Source organism: Ornithorhynchus anatinus, chromosome 14 (assembly GCF_004115215.2).
Source record: "Ornithorhynchus anatinus isolate Pmale09 chromosome 14, mOrnAna1.pri.v4, whole genome shotgun sequence".
In the NCBI taxonomy this organism is placed as follows: domain Eukaryota; kingdom Metazoa; phylum Chordata; class Mammalia; order Monotremata; family Ornithorhynchidae; genus Ornithorhynchus; species Ornithorhynchus anatinus.
Window position 1 is genome coordinate 4,433,028 of NC_041741.1, and position 12,467 is coordinate 4,445,494.

Below are 12,467 nucleotides of genomic sequence, written 5' to 3' on the forward strand. Positions count from 1 at the left end.
TCGTGTTAGTTACAAAATGTGAAGATCAGCTCATTGTTTCAAGGGCCTGTTATATTTACAGTGAACTTGGTGTAATTAAATGACAGAGGATCAGTCAAGCACTCCCCGGTGAAGAAAATACTTGCAAGAGAAATGAGTAATTGTTTAATCAGCCCGGCTCAAATGTAGAAGTAGTATTTCAAGACTGACAGAATTATTCAGTCCATAATCTCGTAAGTGCTCCAGAAGTGGTTGAGACTTAATGTAGACAGTGTCTTCTGTGAAATATGTATTTGAGAAGGAAGTTCTTTGCAATTTCACAATGAAATTAATTTAAAAAAATGAGTTTGAAGTATCAATACCACATATCACCCTCTATAGGAGAATAGTAATCATAATTTTTTTTTGAGAACCCCTTGGGTACAGTACACTGTACTAAGGGCTTGGGAAGTACAGAACAGGCAACTGTTATATTCCCTGTCCATAAGAAACCTACACTCTGAGAGAGACAGACCTAGAACAGAGTGATCAAAATAAATAATTACAGCTGAAAAAGTACATCTACAGAAGGGCTTGAGGAATGTGTAAATGTGTGAGCTCTAGAGATGGCTAATGGCTTTACACAACTTGGGTTGTGTAATGAATTAGGGAAGATTTGTTGGAGGAGGTGGACTTTCAGGAAGGCTTTGAAATCTGGGGAGGGCCGAGGTTTGTTGGATTTAGGGAGGGAGGGAGGGCCAAGATGGGGGAACAGAATGGGAGAAGGCACAGAAGTGGAGAATTGAGAGCTAGGTAAAGTTAGGAGTTTACCCTGTTTAAGGGTGATAGAGTATGATTATTGCTATTGCCTTGGAGTGAAATTAGGGATACTGCAACTTTTATATTTGCAGCTTAATTTTTAGGCTTCTGCATTCATCATCATGTGCATTAAATTACTTGTGGACTGAGGCATCTTTTCAGTTATGTTTATTTTTGATAGATCTAAATTGTGAACTGGTTGACTAAAGAAAATATTTTAAATTTTGATCCTCTTTAGATATTTTGGTGTGAGCCTATTTTAAGTGAAATCGTTTTTTTAAAAATGTACCACACCTTAATGGCTTCATCTTATTGTGACATTTCACATAGCTATTACCAGCTTTAATGGTGCTAGCCTCCACTTTCATAAGTAGGGTACTGAGTCATTAAAAACCACCTACAGTTGCCACATACTAACAAAGATAATCTGGGACCTTTTGGTTAGCATTGGCAGTGCCACAGACTTTTATTTCCTATGGTTTTGTTTTCATAAACAATAATTAAGCAGATTCTTAGGCAGAAAATCATTCAGAAGGATTTTATTGAAGAGTACATGTCAAATTAATTACTCACATTCACCTGGGGTCATTATTGTAAGGTAATATGTATGTCGGTCACTATAGGAAGTCATTCTACCTAAACCCAGGAATGATAGTTTACAATAAAAAGCGGAAAGACTTTGAAAGGTGCTGGACCAAGTAATTCGAAATGTTATGTTCCAGTTTCCCTGAATCAAAACAGCAGTAAGACCACAGTGATACATTCTACATAACACTAATTACAGCTAAATAGTACAGAAGAACAGCTGGTGCCATCATTATTCTACATGTCTTATATTTTGAGATTTCGTATACCTTTAACTGGGTTTCCATTTTCATGGCATCCATGCGTTATTACTCATTGTGTTGCTTCATTCCTGCCTATGATAGAATTGTAGTGGTAGAAGGGACCTTCTAATTCCTTCTCCAAGATGACTACACCAAAAAAACTGTGAAGTTATTGATTGGTAGTTCATATATTTTTTAAAGCTTTCCAGGAAAATAAATCCCAATCAACCATTATAACCTATTCCTTTTACTTACTAAATAGAAGCATTGCTTCTGTTTCTACCCATTCTCTCTTGGTCTGGAGATGGAAAACAGATAGCAAGTATCCTCGTCATACAGTTAAATCCCTCATGTACTCCTTGTGGACAAGGAGAATATGCTGCAAAGAGTTGGAAAGGGGAGGGAAATTGAAAACAAAAACCTACTAGAATAGTACTTGTACTTAAAATTAATTTTTTCCTATTTGCATGAGAATATAATCCTGCCACAGCAAATTACTCACTTCTTGCCCTGTACAAAGCAAGCCAAACAGTTTTCATCCTAAGAAATTAAGGAACTCCATCCAAGCCAAAAAGCCTTCTCCCATGTTAGAAGAGGGTGCAGACATAACCATTTCCAAATGGGAGAAGAGGAGATATTGCCCATTCTTTTTCTCACTATAGTGAGTGATTGCTGCCCACTCATCCTCTTCTTTTCCCTGGGATATTCCAGGGTATATTCTCACAATTTGCTCTCTTCCCTGACTTCCACTGTCAGGTTGCTACCCAAGTCTCTTTTAAATTCTTCACCTGACTGATCTCTTGACATCTTCCACCTGATCCTCTTCCCCACCCAACAAGGTATTAGAAAAAAATTTCCAATCCAGGAGAATTGGCATGAAAGTTGAGGGGAAATCCATTTTTTGATGAGGTCTTCCTTGGAAATTTGAGGAAAAAGTACTTCGGGAGAAAGGAAATGAGGTTTTATTATTGCAGGAACCCTGATTCTCTCTCTCTTCACTCTAAATATTCAAGCAATCAATCAGTCGTATTTATTGAGTGCTTACTGTGTGCAGAGCAGTGTACTAAACTCTCGGGAGTTTAGTATGTCTGTGCCCCTGCTTCTAGACTGTAAGCCTGGTGTGGGCAGGGGTTGCCTCTCTTTATTGCTGAATTGTACTTTCCAAGCGCCTAGTACAGTGCTCTGCACACAGTGCTCAATAAATACGATTGAATGAATGAATACAAGAGTTGATAGACACGTTTCCTGCCCACAATGAGTTTACAGTCTAGAGGGAGAGTTAGACATTAATATAAATGAATTACAGATACGCTCACAAAGGCATAGAGCTGAATTAGAAATTAAAGAAATTATCTAGAATTAGTCCTTGACTTAAATCAGTTTGCTTCTAAAGCAGCTTTAAAGAATTGTAAACTAGGACCCAGGAGGAAAAGCTCTTTTGGTTATACTTTGAATCTCTTCGAGCTTTCCATGTGTTGGTTAAAGATCAGGTTTTGAAAGTGTTGTTTTTTTTTAGGTTCACTTTTTTGATAGATTTTATTCTTTAATAAAGTCAACAAGCAGATCAGCTATGAAATATTAAAACTAAACTCTAGATATAGGTCCAACAAGGGTTTTCGGAGTACCTATAGGGTAACTTCGGGATTTTGGGTGGCATATTAATGCAGATGTTAGGAGTCAGTAGTCCCACTAGGATTCCAAACTTGTTGCCAAACAGGATATTGGAATCATTAGTCTGACTCAGCAGTGACAGTTACTACGGTCTTCTGGAATCAGTTTTGAAAAAAGTACATCATTACTATGATGACTGATACCTTATTCATATGAGAGGGCAAGAGGAATTTTTTAGGTAGACAGTGATTGGCTGGGTTTAGCTGTACCTTCAGAGTAATGATCTCACGTTTTTAGTCATTTATAGTACAGAAGTGACTCGGATTTACCTTTTACTTCTTTCTGAAAAAGGCCTCTAGAATCCTGCCTTCTGTATCCAGCCATGTTGGAACTGGCTTGGACCAAGACAGTGGGCTCTTCAGTGGTTGGATGCACCACATGTGATGTGTTTGAAATTTGGATGTTTTCCCAACAACGTCCTGGATCGAGTAGGACTTGAACTAGCTAGTTCTTGAGGTGTCAGGCAGTGTGGCAGCTTATGAATGGTTTATTGGCAGAGAAATCAAGATTGTAGAAGCAAATCAAGCAGGTTCAGCAACCTATTTTGATCGTAAGTGAGAACTTCCATTATATTTGCATTTGTTTGAAACTATGTAAGTTTAGCGGGGTGTGGTTTCTTTTTTTGAGACCACAGACATACTTTTTTTTAACAACAGCAAGACTACAGGTGAGTCATGCTTCTGGGTGCAGAATTTACAGAAGCTCATAAAGCTGAATTTTCTCCAGCTCAGAATGATTTAAATTAGATCACTGGCAAGAGGCTTTGAACTAATCTCTATTGCCTACAAAATATAATAGATACAGGTTTCACTTTTAGAAATGGTACACTATCTTAAAGCAGCATTTTATTTTAGTATTCATATTAATTTTGTAGGAGTCAAGAAAAAGGGAGGCTGGGCATTTAAAATAATTGTGCAATTTGTTAAGCTCTTATTCTGTGCCAAGCACTGTACTAAGTGCTGGGGTAGAGATACAAAAATCAGGTTGGACCCAATCTGTGTCCGACATGGGGCTCACACTCAAAGTAGAAGGGAGAACAGATATTTTTCCCCATTTTACAGAAGAGGAAACTAAGGGACGGAGAAGTTGTGGCTTGCCCATGGTCACAGTACAGGCATATGGCAGAGCCAGGATTAGAACCCAGGTTGTCTGACTCACGGACCTGTGCTCTTTCCATTAGGCCATGTGACCTCCCAATAAAAATGATTAAATTTTAATAAAAAGTAATTTTTAAAAGTGTCATACATGAAAGAGCTGTGTCGGTACCAGAAAGTGCCGGAAAAAAAGGATTGGTCAGTATAAACATAGTTGAATGGCCACCCTAGTCCAGGAAGTGTAAAATCCTTCCACCCTCCTTTCCTCCCAGCCTTTGGCAAGAATGTTTTCAAATTGCATTTCCTCAACTAGTGTGTCTTTCAGATCAGTCTCTTTTTCTGTTTTTGCTATTATTGGATTTTAATCCTGTCACATGGTGACTTGTTTTGAAACTTGATTAAAACTTAATCTGTAAAGCAGCCAAGAGAGAGAGCCACAGGAGTGAAAATAACATAAAAAAAAGTGAACTACCATCAACTGACTCTGGAGACTCATAGGACTAGCTCAGCCATTGCATAGGCCTACATTTAAATGTATCTAGATAAATGAGACCTAAAAATGTTTTGACCTACTTCAAGCCTCCGTCCCCACCAAAAAAAACAACCCAAAACTAAAAACAACAAACCAGGCCGTGTATGAAATATTTGGATGATTGAGCCCAACTAAATGTACATGGAGGATTTGGGGAGATCCTGAAATACTGGGTTACTCTCTTTATGCAGCTGAAACCATAATATTAGAGATCTGTCCACCGAGATCTGTCCACCCTTAAGAAACCCTGGATGAAGAAAACGACCCTTTGAGAAAACTATTCAGATTAGTAGCCTGGGTAGCCCTTTCATAACCTGCTTCCCTCTAGCCCTCTCCTGCCCTAAACTGCAGAGGAAAGGAAAAATAAAGTCTGGCCCAAACTGTTAAAGGGGTTGAGAGGGGATCGTGCTGGGTTTATATATAGCAGAGATCTCCCACACCTCTGGGTTTCATGCAAAGAGAAGCAGCTAGGGCATTTTGCCCTTCAGGAGACTGTCGGCTGACAAAACCCAATTGCTTGTCCTCACAGCAGTCTCATCAACAGAGGAAAAACATGACCCAGTGAGCCCCATCCAGTTCCCTGCTACAACAGTCAGAACGTAATATCCAATAGCAATCCAGTGACTATTTCAGGGCATGAGCAATAGCATTATAACCATTTTTGTTGCCATTCGGATGTTGGGGTGGTGCACAGTAAATTCTATACTGCTAGGGAAGGAAGAAGGATCAGAATGTTAAATTTTTGAAAGGCCCCTTTGAAGTTTCAAAGGCTTACCTGTCATTCACCGTATGTGCACTAAAAATAAAGAATGCTTAAGTTAGACTTGGAGTGAACTGAAGTGATTAAGCAAGTGAACAGTGTTATAGGGTAGAAGATTCTGCTTGACCATTTGAATTGTGGGTTGTTTAAGGAACTCCAAGTTTTCAGTAGATTTTTTTTTTGAACTGTACCGTGATTCACTTGGAAGAAGAGGGGAAAAGCAGTTAGCCTCACTTGTTTGAGGAACTGCTACAGGTGCCCCCCAAAATTGGTCTGAGCCTTGGCTGGAGGAGCATCCTAGAGGCCAGCAGGAAGGTGAGCCGCAGGACCCCTGGAATGGAGGCTGTGAGGGCGCTGCCTGGGTCTGGAGTCAGGTGGGGTAGGAAAATGGACTTGGGGACTTGTCCCAGGAGTTGGACCTCTGGGGACAGAGCAGCTCCACTGGTACTCTTGGCGACAGGATGGAAAGAAAGAGGGAGCAAGACATGTAGACAAAGCCACCCCAAAACATGGAAGAAATTTCGTGTTGAGCGTTTTTGCTCCCTTTGTCCCTATTCCCTTCCTTTTGCATAGGGAGTGCTCACTCTGAACAGGGGGAAGAGGGCTCTCTCCCTTTCCTTTCCTGCCTTCTCACCTTTCATACCATTTCTTCTCATTTTTCCCTTCTTTCCATTTTGCCATTTGCAAGGCATTATTGCTCCCTTCCTTTGGCAAGGCACCACAGAGCAATATCCTGGTCAGTGGGAGACTGACTTAAGTTTTTTTTAATTATATTTACATGATTACTACATGCCAGGCAATATACTAAGTGCTGGGATAGATACAAGCTAATCAACCCCAGCTCTGCCACTTGCCAGCTGTGTGACTTTGGGCAAGTCACTTAACTTCTCAGTGCCTCAGTTCCCTCATCTGTAAAATGGGGATTAAGACTGTGAGCCCCACGTGGGACAACCTGATTCCCCTGTGTCTACCCCAGCGCTTAGAACAGTGCTCGGCACATAGTAAGCGCTTAACAAATACCAACATTATTATTATTATTATAAGTTGGACACAGTCCATGTCTCACATGACCTCATAGTCTTAATCCCCGTTTTACAGATGGACTGAGGCACAGAGAAATTAAGTGACTTCCCCAAGTTCAAACAGCAGAGTAGTGGAGTAACTCCCAGCCCAAGCTCTGTCCACTAGACATTCACTCAATCATACTTATGAGGCACTTACTGTGTGCAGAGCACTGTACTAAGTGTTTGGGAGAGTACAATATAACAGTAAAAAGCCACATTCCCTATCCACAACAAATTTATAGTCTAAAGGGGGAGACAGACATTAATATAAATAAGTAAATTACAGGTATATACCTAAGTACTGAGGGGCTGGGAGTTGGGAATGAATAAAGGGAGCAAGTCTACATACTGCTTCTCTAAGACTTTAAGTGGCAGAGGTTGTGTCAGTCAACTCCGTTGTATGGTACTCTCCCAAATGTTTAGTACAGTGCTTTGCACATGGTAAGTGCTAAATTCCAATGATTGATTGACGCAGACCCCATGAAATGGGTTTCGGGTGGCAGGGGCCAGTACAGCCTTGGCACACCTCTAACCTATGAAAAACATGAAAGCCTGCCCTATTTGCTTGTGCTGTCTCTCTCTCTCTCTCTCTCTCTCTCTCAATATATATATATATATTAGTGAGGGTGATAAGCAAACTCATAGTTCATGTGTATAGTTAACTGGCAAATTTGCCAATAGACTCCAGCAGTGTGGCAAATTTTTGGAGAGTCAGGGGCAGAACTAAAAATATGTGTACCAAGGAAACATGGGTGGCAGAAAGTGTCAGCTGCAGGCTCACAACTTAATGCCCTACTCCCATTCATTGCTATCCAAGGAGAGAGATGGCTCCTTCCCCCTCAGTACCAGGGATAAACCCCATGGCACAGAAATCAATGTTGGCCTATTAGAACACTGAGAGGTTTGGCACTGTTGGATCTCTAGACTGTAATCTCGCTTTGAGCAAGGAACATGTCCACTAATTCTGTTGTACTATACTCTCCCAAGTGCTTAGTAAAGTACTCGACACATAGTAAGTGCTCATTAAGTACCACTGGTTGATTGATCCTTTGTGCTCTGCCCAGTGCAGTGAAGAGCCCGAGTACTAACCCCTCAGTAGTGATGTATGGTATTTTCAAAGACAGACTGTAAGCTCATTGCGGGCAGGGAATATGTCTGTTCTTTGCTGTATTGTACTCTCCCAAGTACCTAATACAGTGCTTTGCACACAATAAGCGCTCAGTAAGTATGATTGAAATAATGAACATAAGCATATTTTTACTGTCAAGATCAGTCTTCTAGTAAACTAAGAGAATGATTCATCCATCTAAATATAACACTTTTCTATTGCTTGAGAATCCGTAAAAAAGAAGAGTTTAACATGGCGTAGCTAAATAGAAAAACGCCACAGTGCAGTTTGAAACCTTGCAGTGTTTATTTGCCAGTGAAGAAAAATCAGATACCTTTAATAGGAAAGAAACATAAGGGAACTGTTCCTTATCATCCTGGGTTCTGTTTGATACTTTGACTTTACCTTCATTCTTAAAAGTCCTTGTGTTTCAGCCAAAGTCCTCTTTTTGCACCTCAAGTTCCTTGATATCTCTCCGGAGATAGGGCTATTGGAGGGCAATTTGAAATGGGCAGTATCTTGCAGGGATTGAGTATTTTATTTCCCAGTATCTCTAGATTCCTGAACCCGATTAGGTTATTCGTTCAGCTCAGGTAAGATGCTCCTTATGAAGCAAACATCCTGTTTTCTGTTGGAGTAGGATGTAATTACTATTTTAACTCCATGAAAAGGTTCATTAACTCAGGTATCTTCTAATTTTTTTTATGAAAATGGAGTGCAATTCCAGGTAGTTGTCATAAAAGACTACTTTCCTCATATTTGCATTTAGAATTCCAGTTTAACATTTACTGTTAACATGACCAGATGTTATCATTTTGTTTTTCAGGAGATGATTTTTCACTGATACAGCAAGAAATATTTATGGTAAAAGAATGTAAACATTGCAACATTGTATCCTACTCTGGGAGCTATCTCAGGTAAAAACTATCCCATTTGAATTTTTGCTTCATGTAACAACGTTCCTCTTCTGAATGAATGCACTTCTTGAGGTTTCTTGTCTAGTGCCTGGATTTCTTAAATGTATGTGATCTTTGCACTGGTTTCCTTTCTTTTCCTTCAATACTTTCCTTTGTTAGAGTGCATTTTGAAGAACTATTTTTATCCTTCTCCATATTCATTCAGAGCACATTACTTTACATTGCTTTGGGTAACTGAAAGAATTGCCCCTTGGAGAGACTGACCTCCTGCTGTATTTTATAAATTTGAGTTGCTGTCATTAGTAAACAGAGACCAAGATTCCATCCCAAACTACTAAGCTTTTGGGAATTTTGTCTAAAGATTCTGTTCCATCAGTGATTTATCATTTGGCTAAATTCATAGCTATCTTCAGCAACATCACAGACCTGTTAACAGAGAAAGGGTAATCTTTTTTTATATATTTGGATACTGACATAGAAAATGTCTTCCAGTATCAAAAATAAAATACCATATTGCAACTGACCATAATTGCATCCAAACCCAATGTTGCGGATGTGACTTCCATTTTTGTGAAACCTTTTGAAATAAAAAAATAATTGCCGGTTAAACACTGTCAGTGGTTGCTATTTCTCTGCTCTTGCTTAACAGGTGAGGAGCGAGGGCTGCTCCCAAGTGGGAAGGAGAGGAAGATAGGCCTTTTTTAAGGCCTTGTAGGATGGACCTTTCAATTCTCTAACTACTTTTCTATTTTTTAAATAGTCGTGAAAAACTATGGATCTGTATGGAATACTGTGGTGGAGGATCACTCCAAGACATTTATCACGGTATGATGAGATTGGTCTTGATGTTTATGCTGTAGCGTTTTAAATTTAAGGAAAGGATAGGTACAACTTTCCTTTCCCCGCCCCGTAGCCACACATCAGGTTATGAGGATGATTTCCCGGCAATCTCTTTAAGAAGAGTTAATATTGTAGAAGTTGAACCAAACTTCTGGAAGGACTAAATTAAAGTGACTTCTTGGCTTAAAATCCCAGACCATTCCTCTGCCCTTCTTCATGTCCCTGTCAGAGGCCTGCTCCAACTGCATCCAGATGCTCTCCATGGGCTGGCCCCGCCTCAGTTCTCTAGGGCTCCCCTGCAAAATCAGATTAACCCCTTGGAACCAGTACCATCCTCACTTGTTCTGGGGGAGGCACAGAAACCCAAGAAGGGAGAGGAGCAACTCTACCACTATTACTAATATTAATAATTATGTTACTTGTTAAGCACTCTGTGCCACGTGCTGTTGTATGTACTGGAGTAGATACAAGTTAGTCAGATTGGCCACAGTTGCTGTCCCACATGGGGCTCACAGTCTTAACCCCTATTTTCCAGATGAGTGAACTGAGGCCCAGAGAAGTGACTTGCCCAAGGTCACACAGCAGACATGTGGCAAAGCTGGGATTAGAACTCAGGTCCTTTGGACTCCCAGCCTTGGGCTCTATCCACTAAGCCACACTGCTTGTCACTACTTTGTTCCTGTCTCCTAAGCTCTTTGCTTTCTCTCCCCGCTCCTTTCTCTGCCTTGATCCAGCCTCCCAGGAACCATCTCCAATTTCATACTTCTATTTTATGGGAAAAGAGAGAGAAGGGGAGGAGGCATCACCCACCCCCAACACCCCCACACCCTCATACACCCCCCCGCCCCTGAACAGGAATGCTTTTAACCCAGCTAAACACAGTACATTGGAAGCTCTCTGCTTTTTCAATCACTGCTTTATTAGTTGTTGATTTTGATATTATTTTATGACTTAGTATTTTTGTTGTTGATCTATTTCATTACACATTTCTTCACATGATGAAAGAGGCAAACAGTTTTGTGTTAGCTTTGACTTTTTCTACTTTTTTTTGATATTTTCTTTAAAATTTTTTGCCCTAAAAAGGTTAGATTTCAAGAAGTGTCCATTCTGACTTGAAGAGAAGGTGTGGTTTATTTTTATGGAGATATTAAATGCCTAGTAAGGGTCATTCACTGTTGTATGCAGTCATTCACTGTTGTATGCACTGGGGTAGATGCAAGTTAATCAGGTTGGATCCAGTCCCTATCCCATATGGGACTCACAGTCTAAGTAGGAGGGAGTACAGGTATTTAATCTTCATTTTACAGATGAGAAAACTGAGGCACAGAGAAGTCACAGGATCACACATCAGGCAATTGGCAGACCAGGATTAGAACCCTGGTCCTCTGATTTACAGACTTGTGCTCTTTCCACTAGACCATGCTGTTTTCCAAACTTAGATTCACTGGAAGCAAAAAACACCCAATTTCCCATCTTATATTAAAAATCTTCATTTTCTTATCACATTTATAAATTGGTAGTTTTAGTAAAATAAAAGCATCCTTTGGATTTCAGAAAACTATATTTTATAGATCTGTGTTTTTAAGTATATATAGAAACAAAAGTTTCATACCTATTTAATGATTAAACAGTCAGTGATTTTTAAAGAGCAATATAAAGAAACAAGCTTTTTGAAAAAATGTAGATACATTGTAATCTGTTTTCTATTATAGATTTTAGTATAAGATTTAAAAATTATTATGATGATATTTAGGTGCTTACCATGTGCCAAGCACTGTACTAAACTCTGGGGTAGATATAAGATAATCTGATTGGACATGGTTTCTGTGTATCACATTGATCTCCCAGTCTGACAGATTCTAGAGTCTCCCTATACTTCCACCTGGTTTTCATTGGGTGTGGGGGATTTGGTGTGTGTGTTGGGGTGGGGTGGGTGTTTAATTGAAGCTAAAGTCTGTCAGTCACTCTGTCCTTGTGGATGATTTTTGAATTGAGTAAAAGCAAATGTACTTGAAAATACTTTAGCCTGAGGATATTGTTGCCATTAATTTGTTTCAGTTCCTGCAAAAGGAAGTGCTTCCTTTTTTTTAAAAAAAAAAAAAAAAAGAGAGAGAAACTAAGGAGTGTTGCTTCTTTACTAACTCCATTTTTGTAGATCAATCATTACAGATGGGTGCTTCCACAGCTTTTCTCTAATAGTTTCAATTTAAAGAGATCAACTTGATTCCCAGGCATTTTAGAATATTTTGTGAGTGAAACTTTATCAGACTGCAAATAAAGCCTGGTGAAAAAAGCAATACTTTTCTTGGAAAGTACACAAATACTAGACCTTCTTTTTACTATTGCTTCTGACTTTCTGACTATTTTGTGTTTGTCAGTTCTCATCAGAACGATTTGGACTCAGCACGAAATTGTTTATTCTAATAGTGCTGAATTCAAATGTGATTTAATTTGTGGTGTAATTATTCCAAGAATCAAACTGCTAAGAGCACCTTTACCATAGTTTATAGTGTTCTGATTTAAAGTCTGAGATTTGTTTTTCCTTTGACACAGTGTATTGGATAGTACTTAATACAGAGCTAAGCACATAGTACAGTGCTCTGCACACAGTAAGTGCTCAATAAATACAATTGAATGAATGATGGGTACTGGAGAAAAAATATATTAAGACAAACAATATTGTCTTGGCTCACAGAATTCCCCCATCTAACTCTGACATGCTTCCCCTTCCCCTTCTTAGAGGTAGCATTGATCATACACTGCAGACATAGCTATGAGGTGGGTCTTAGATTGTGTGGCTTTGTGATTATATATCTAGATGATTGGTAATTGATGAAGTTAAAGTATCTAATTGCCAGCATGTTTTTCAAGTCCTGA

At 39.4% G+C, this 12,467-nt stretch overlaps 1 protein-coding gene across 2 annotated transcripts in view; it reads left to right on the top strand.

The window, feature by feature from the left end:
* The window catches only part of MAP4K5 (mitogen-activated protein kinase kinase kinase kinase 5), a 64,653-nt gene that overhangs the window by 20,240 nt on the left and 31,946 nt on the right, over window positions 1-12,467 (top strand). For both annotated transcript variants that reach the window (XM_001515094.4, XM_007663051.2), the window contains exons 3-4: window positions 8,660-8,750; window positions 9,511-9,575. In XM_001515094.4, coding sequence (XP_001515144.3) covers window positions 8,660-8,750; window positions 9,511-9,575 — 156 coding nt within the window. The remainder of the gene's footprint in view (window positions 1-8,659; window positions 8,751-9,510; window positions 9,576-12,467) is intronic.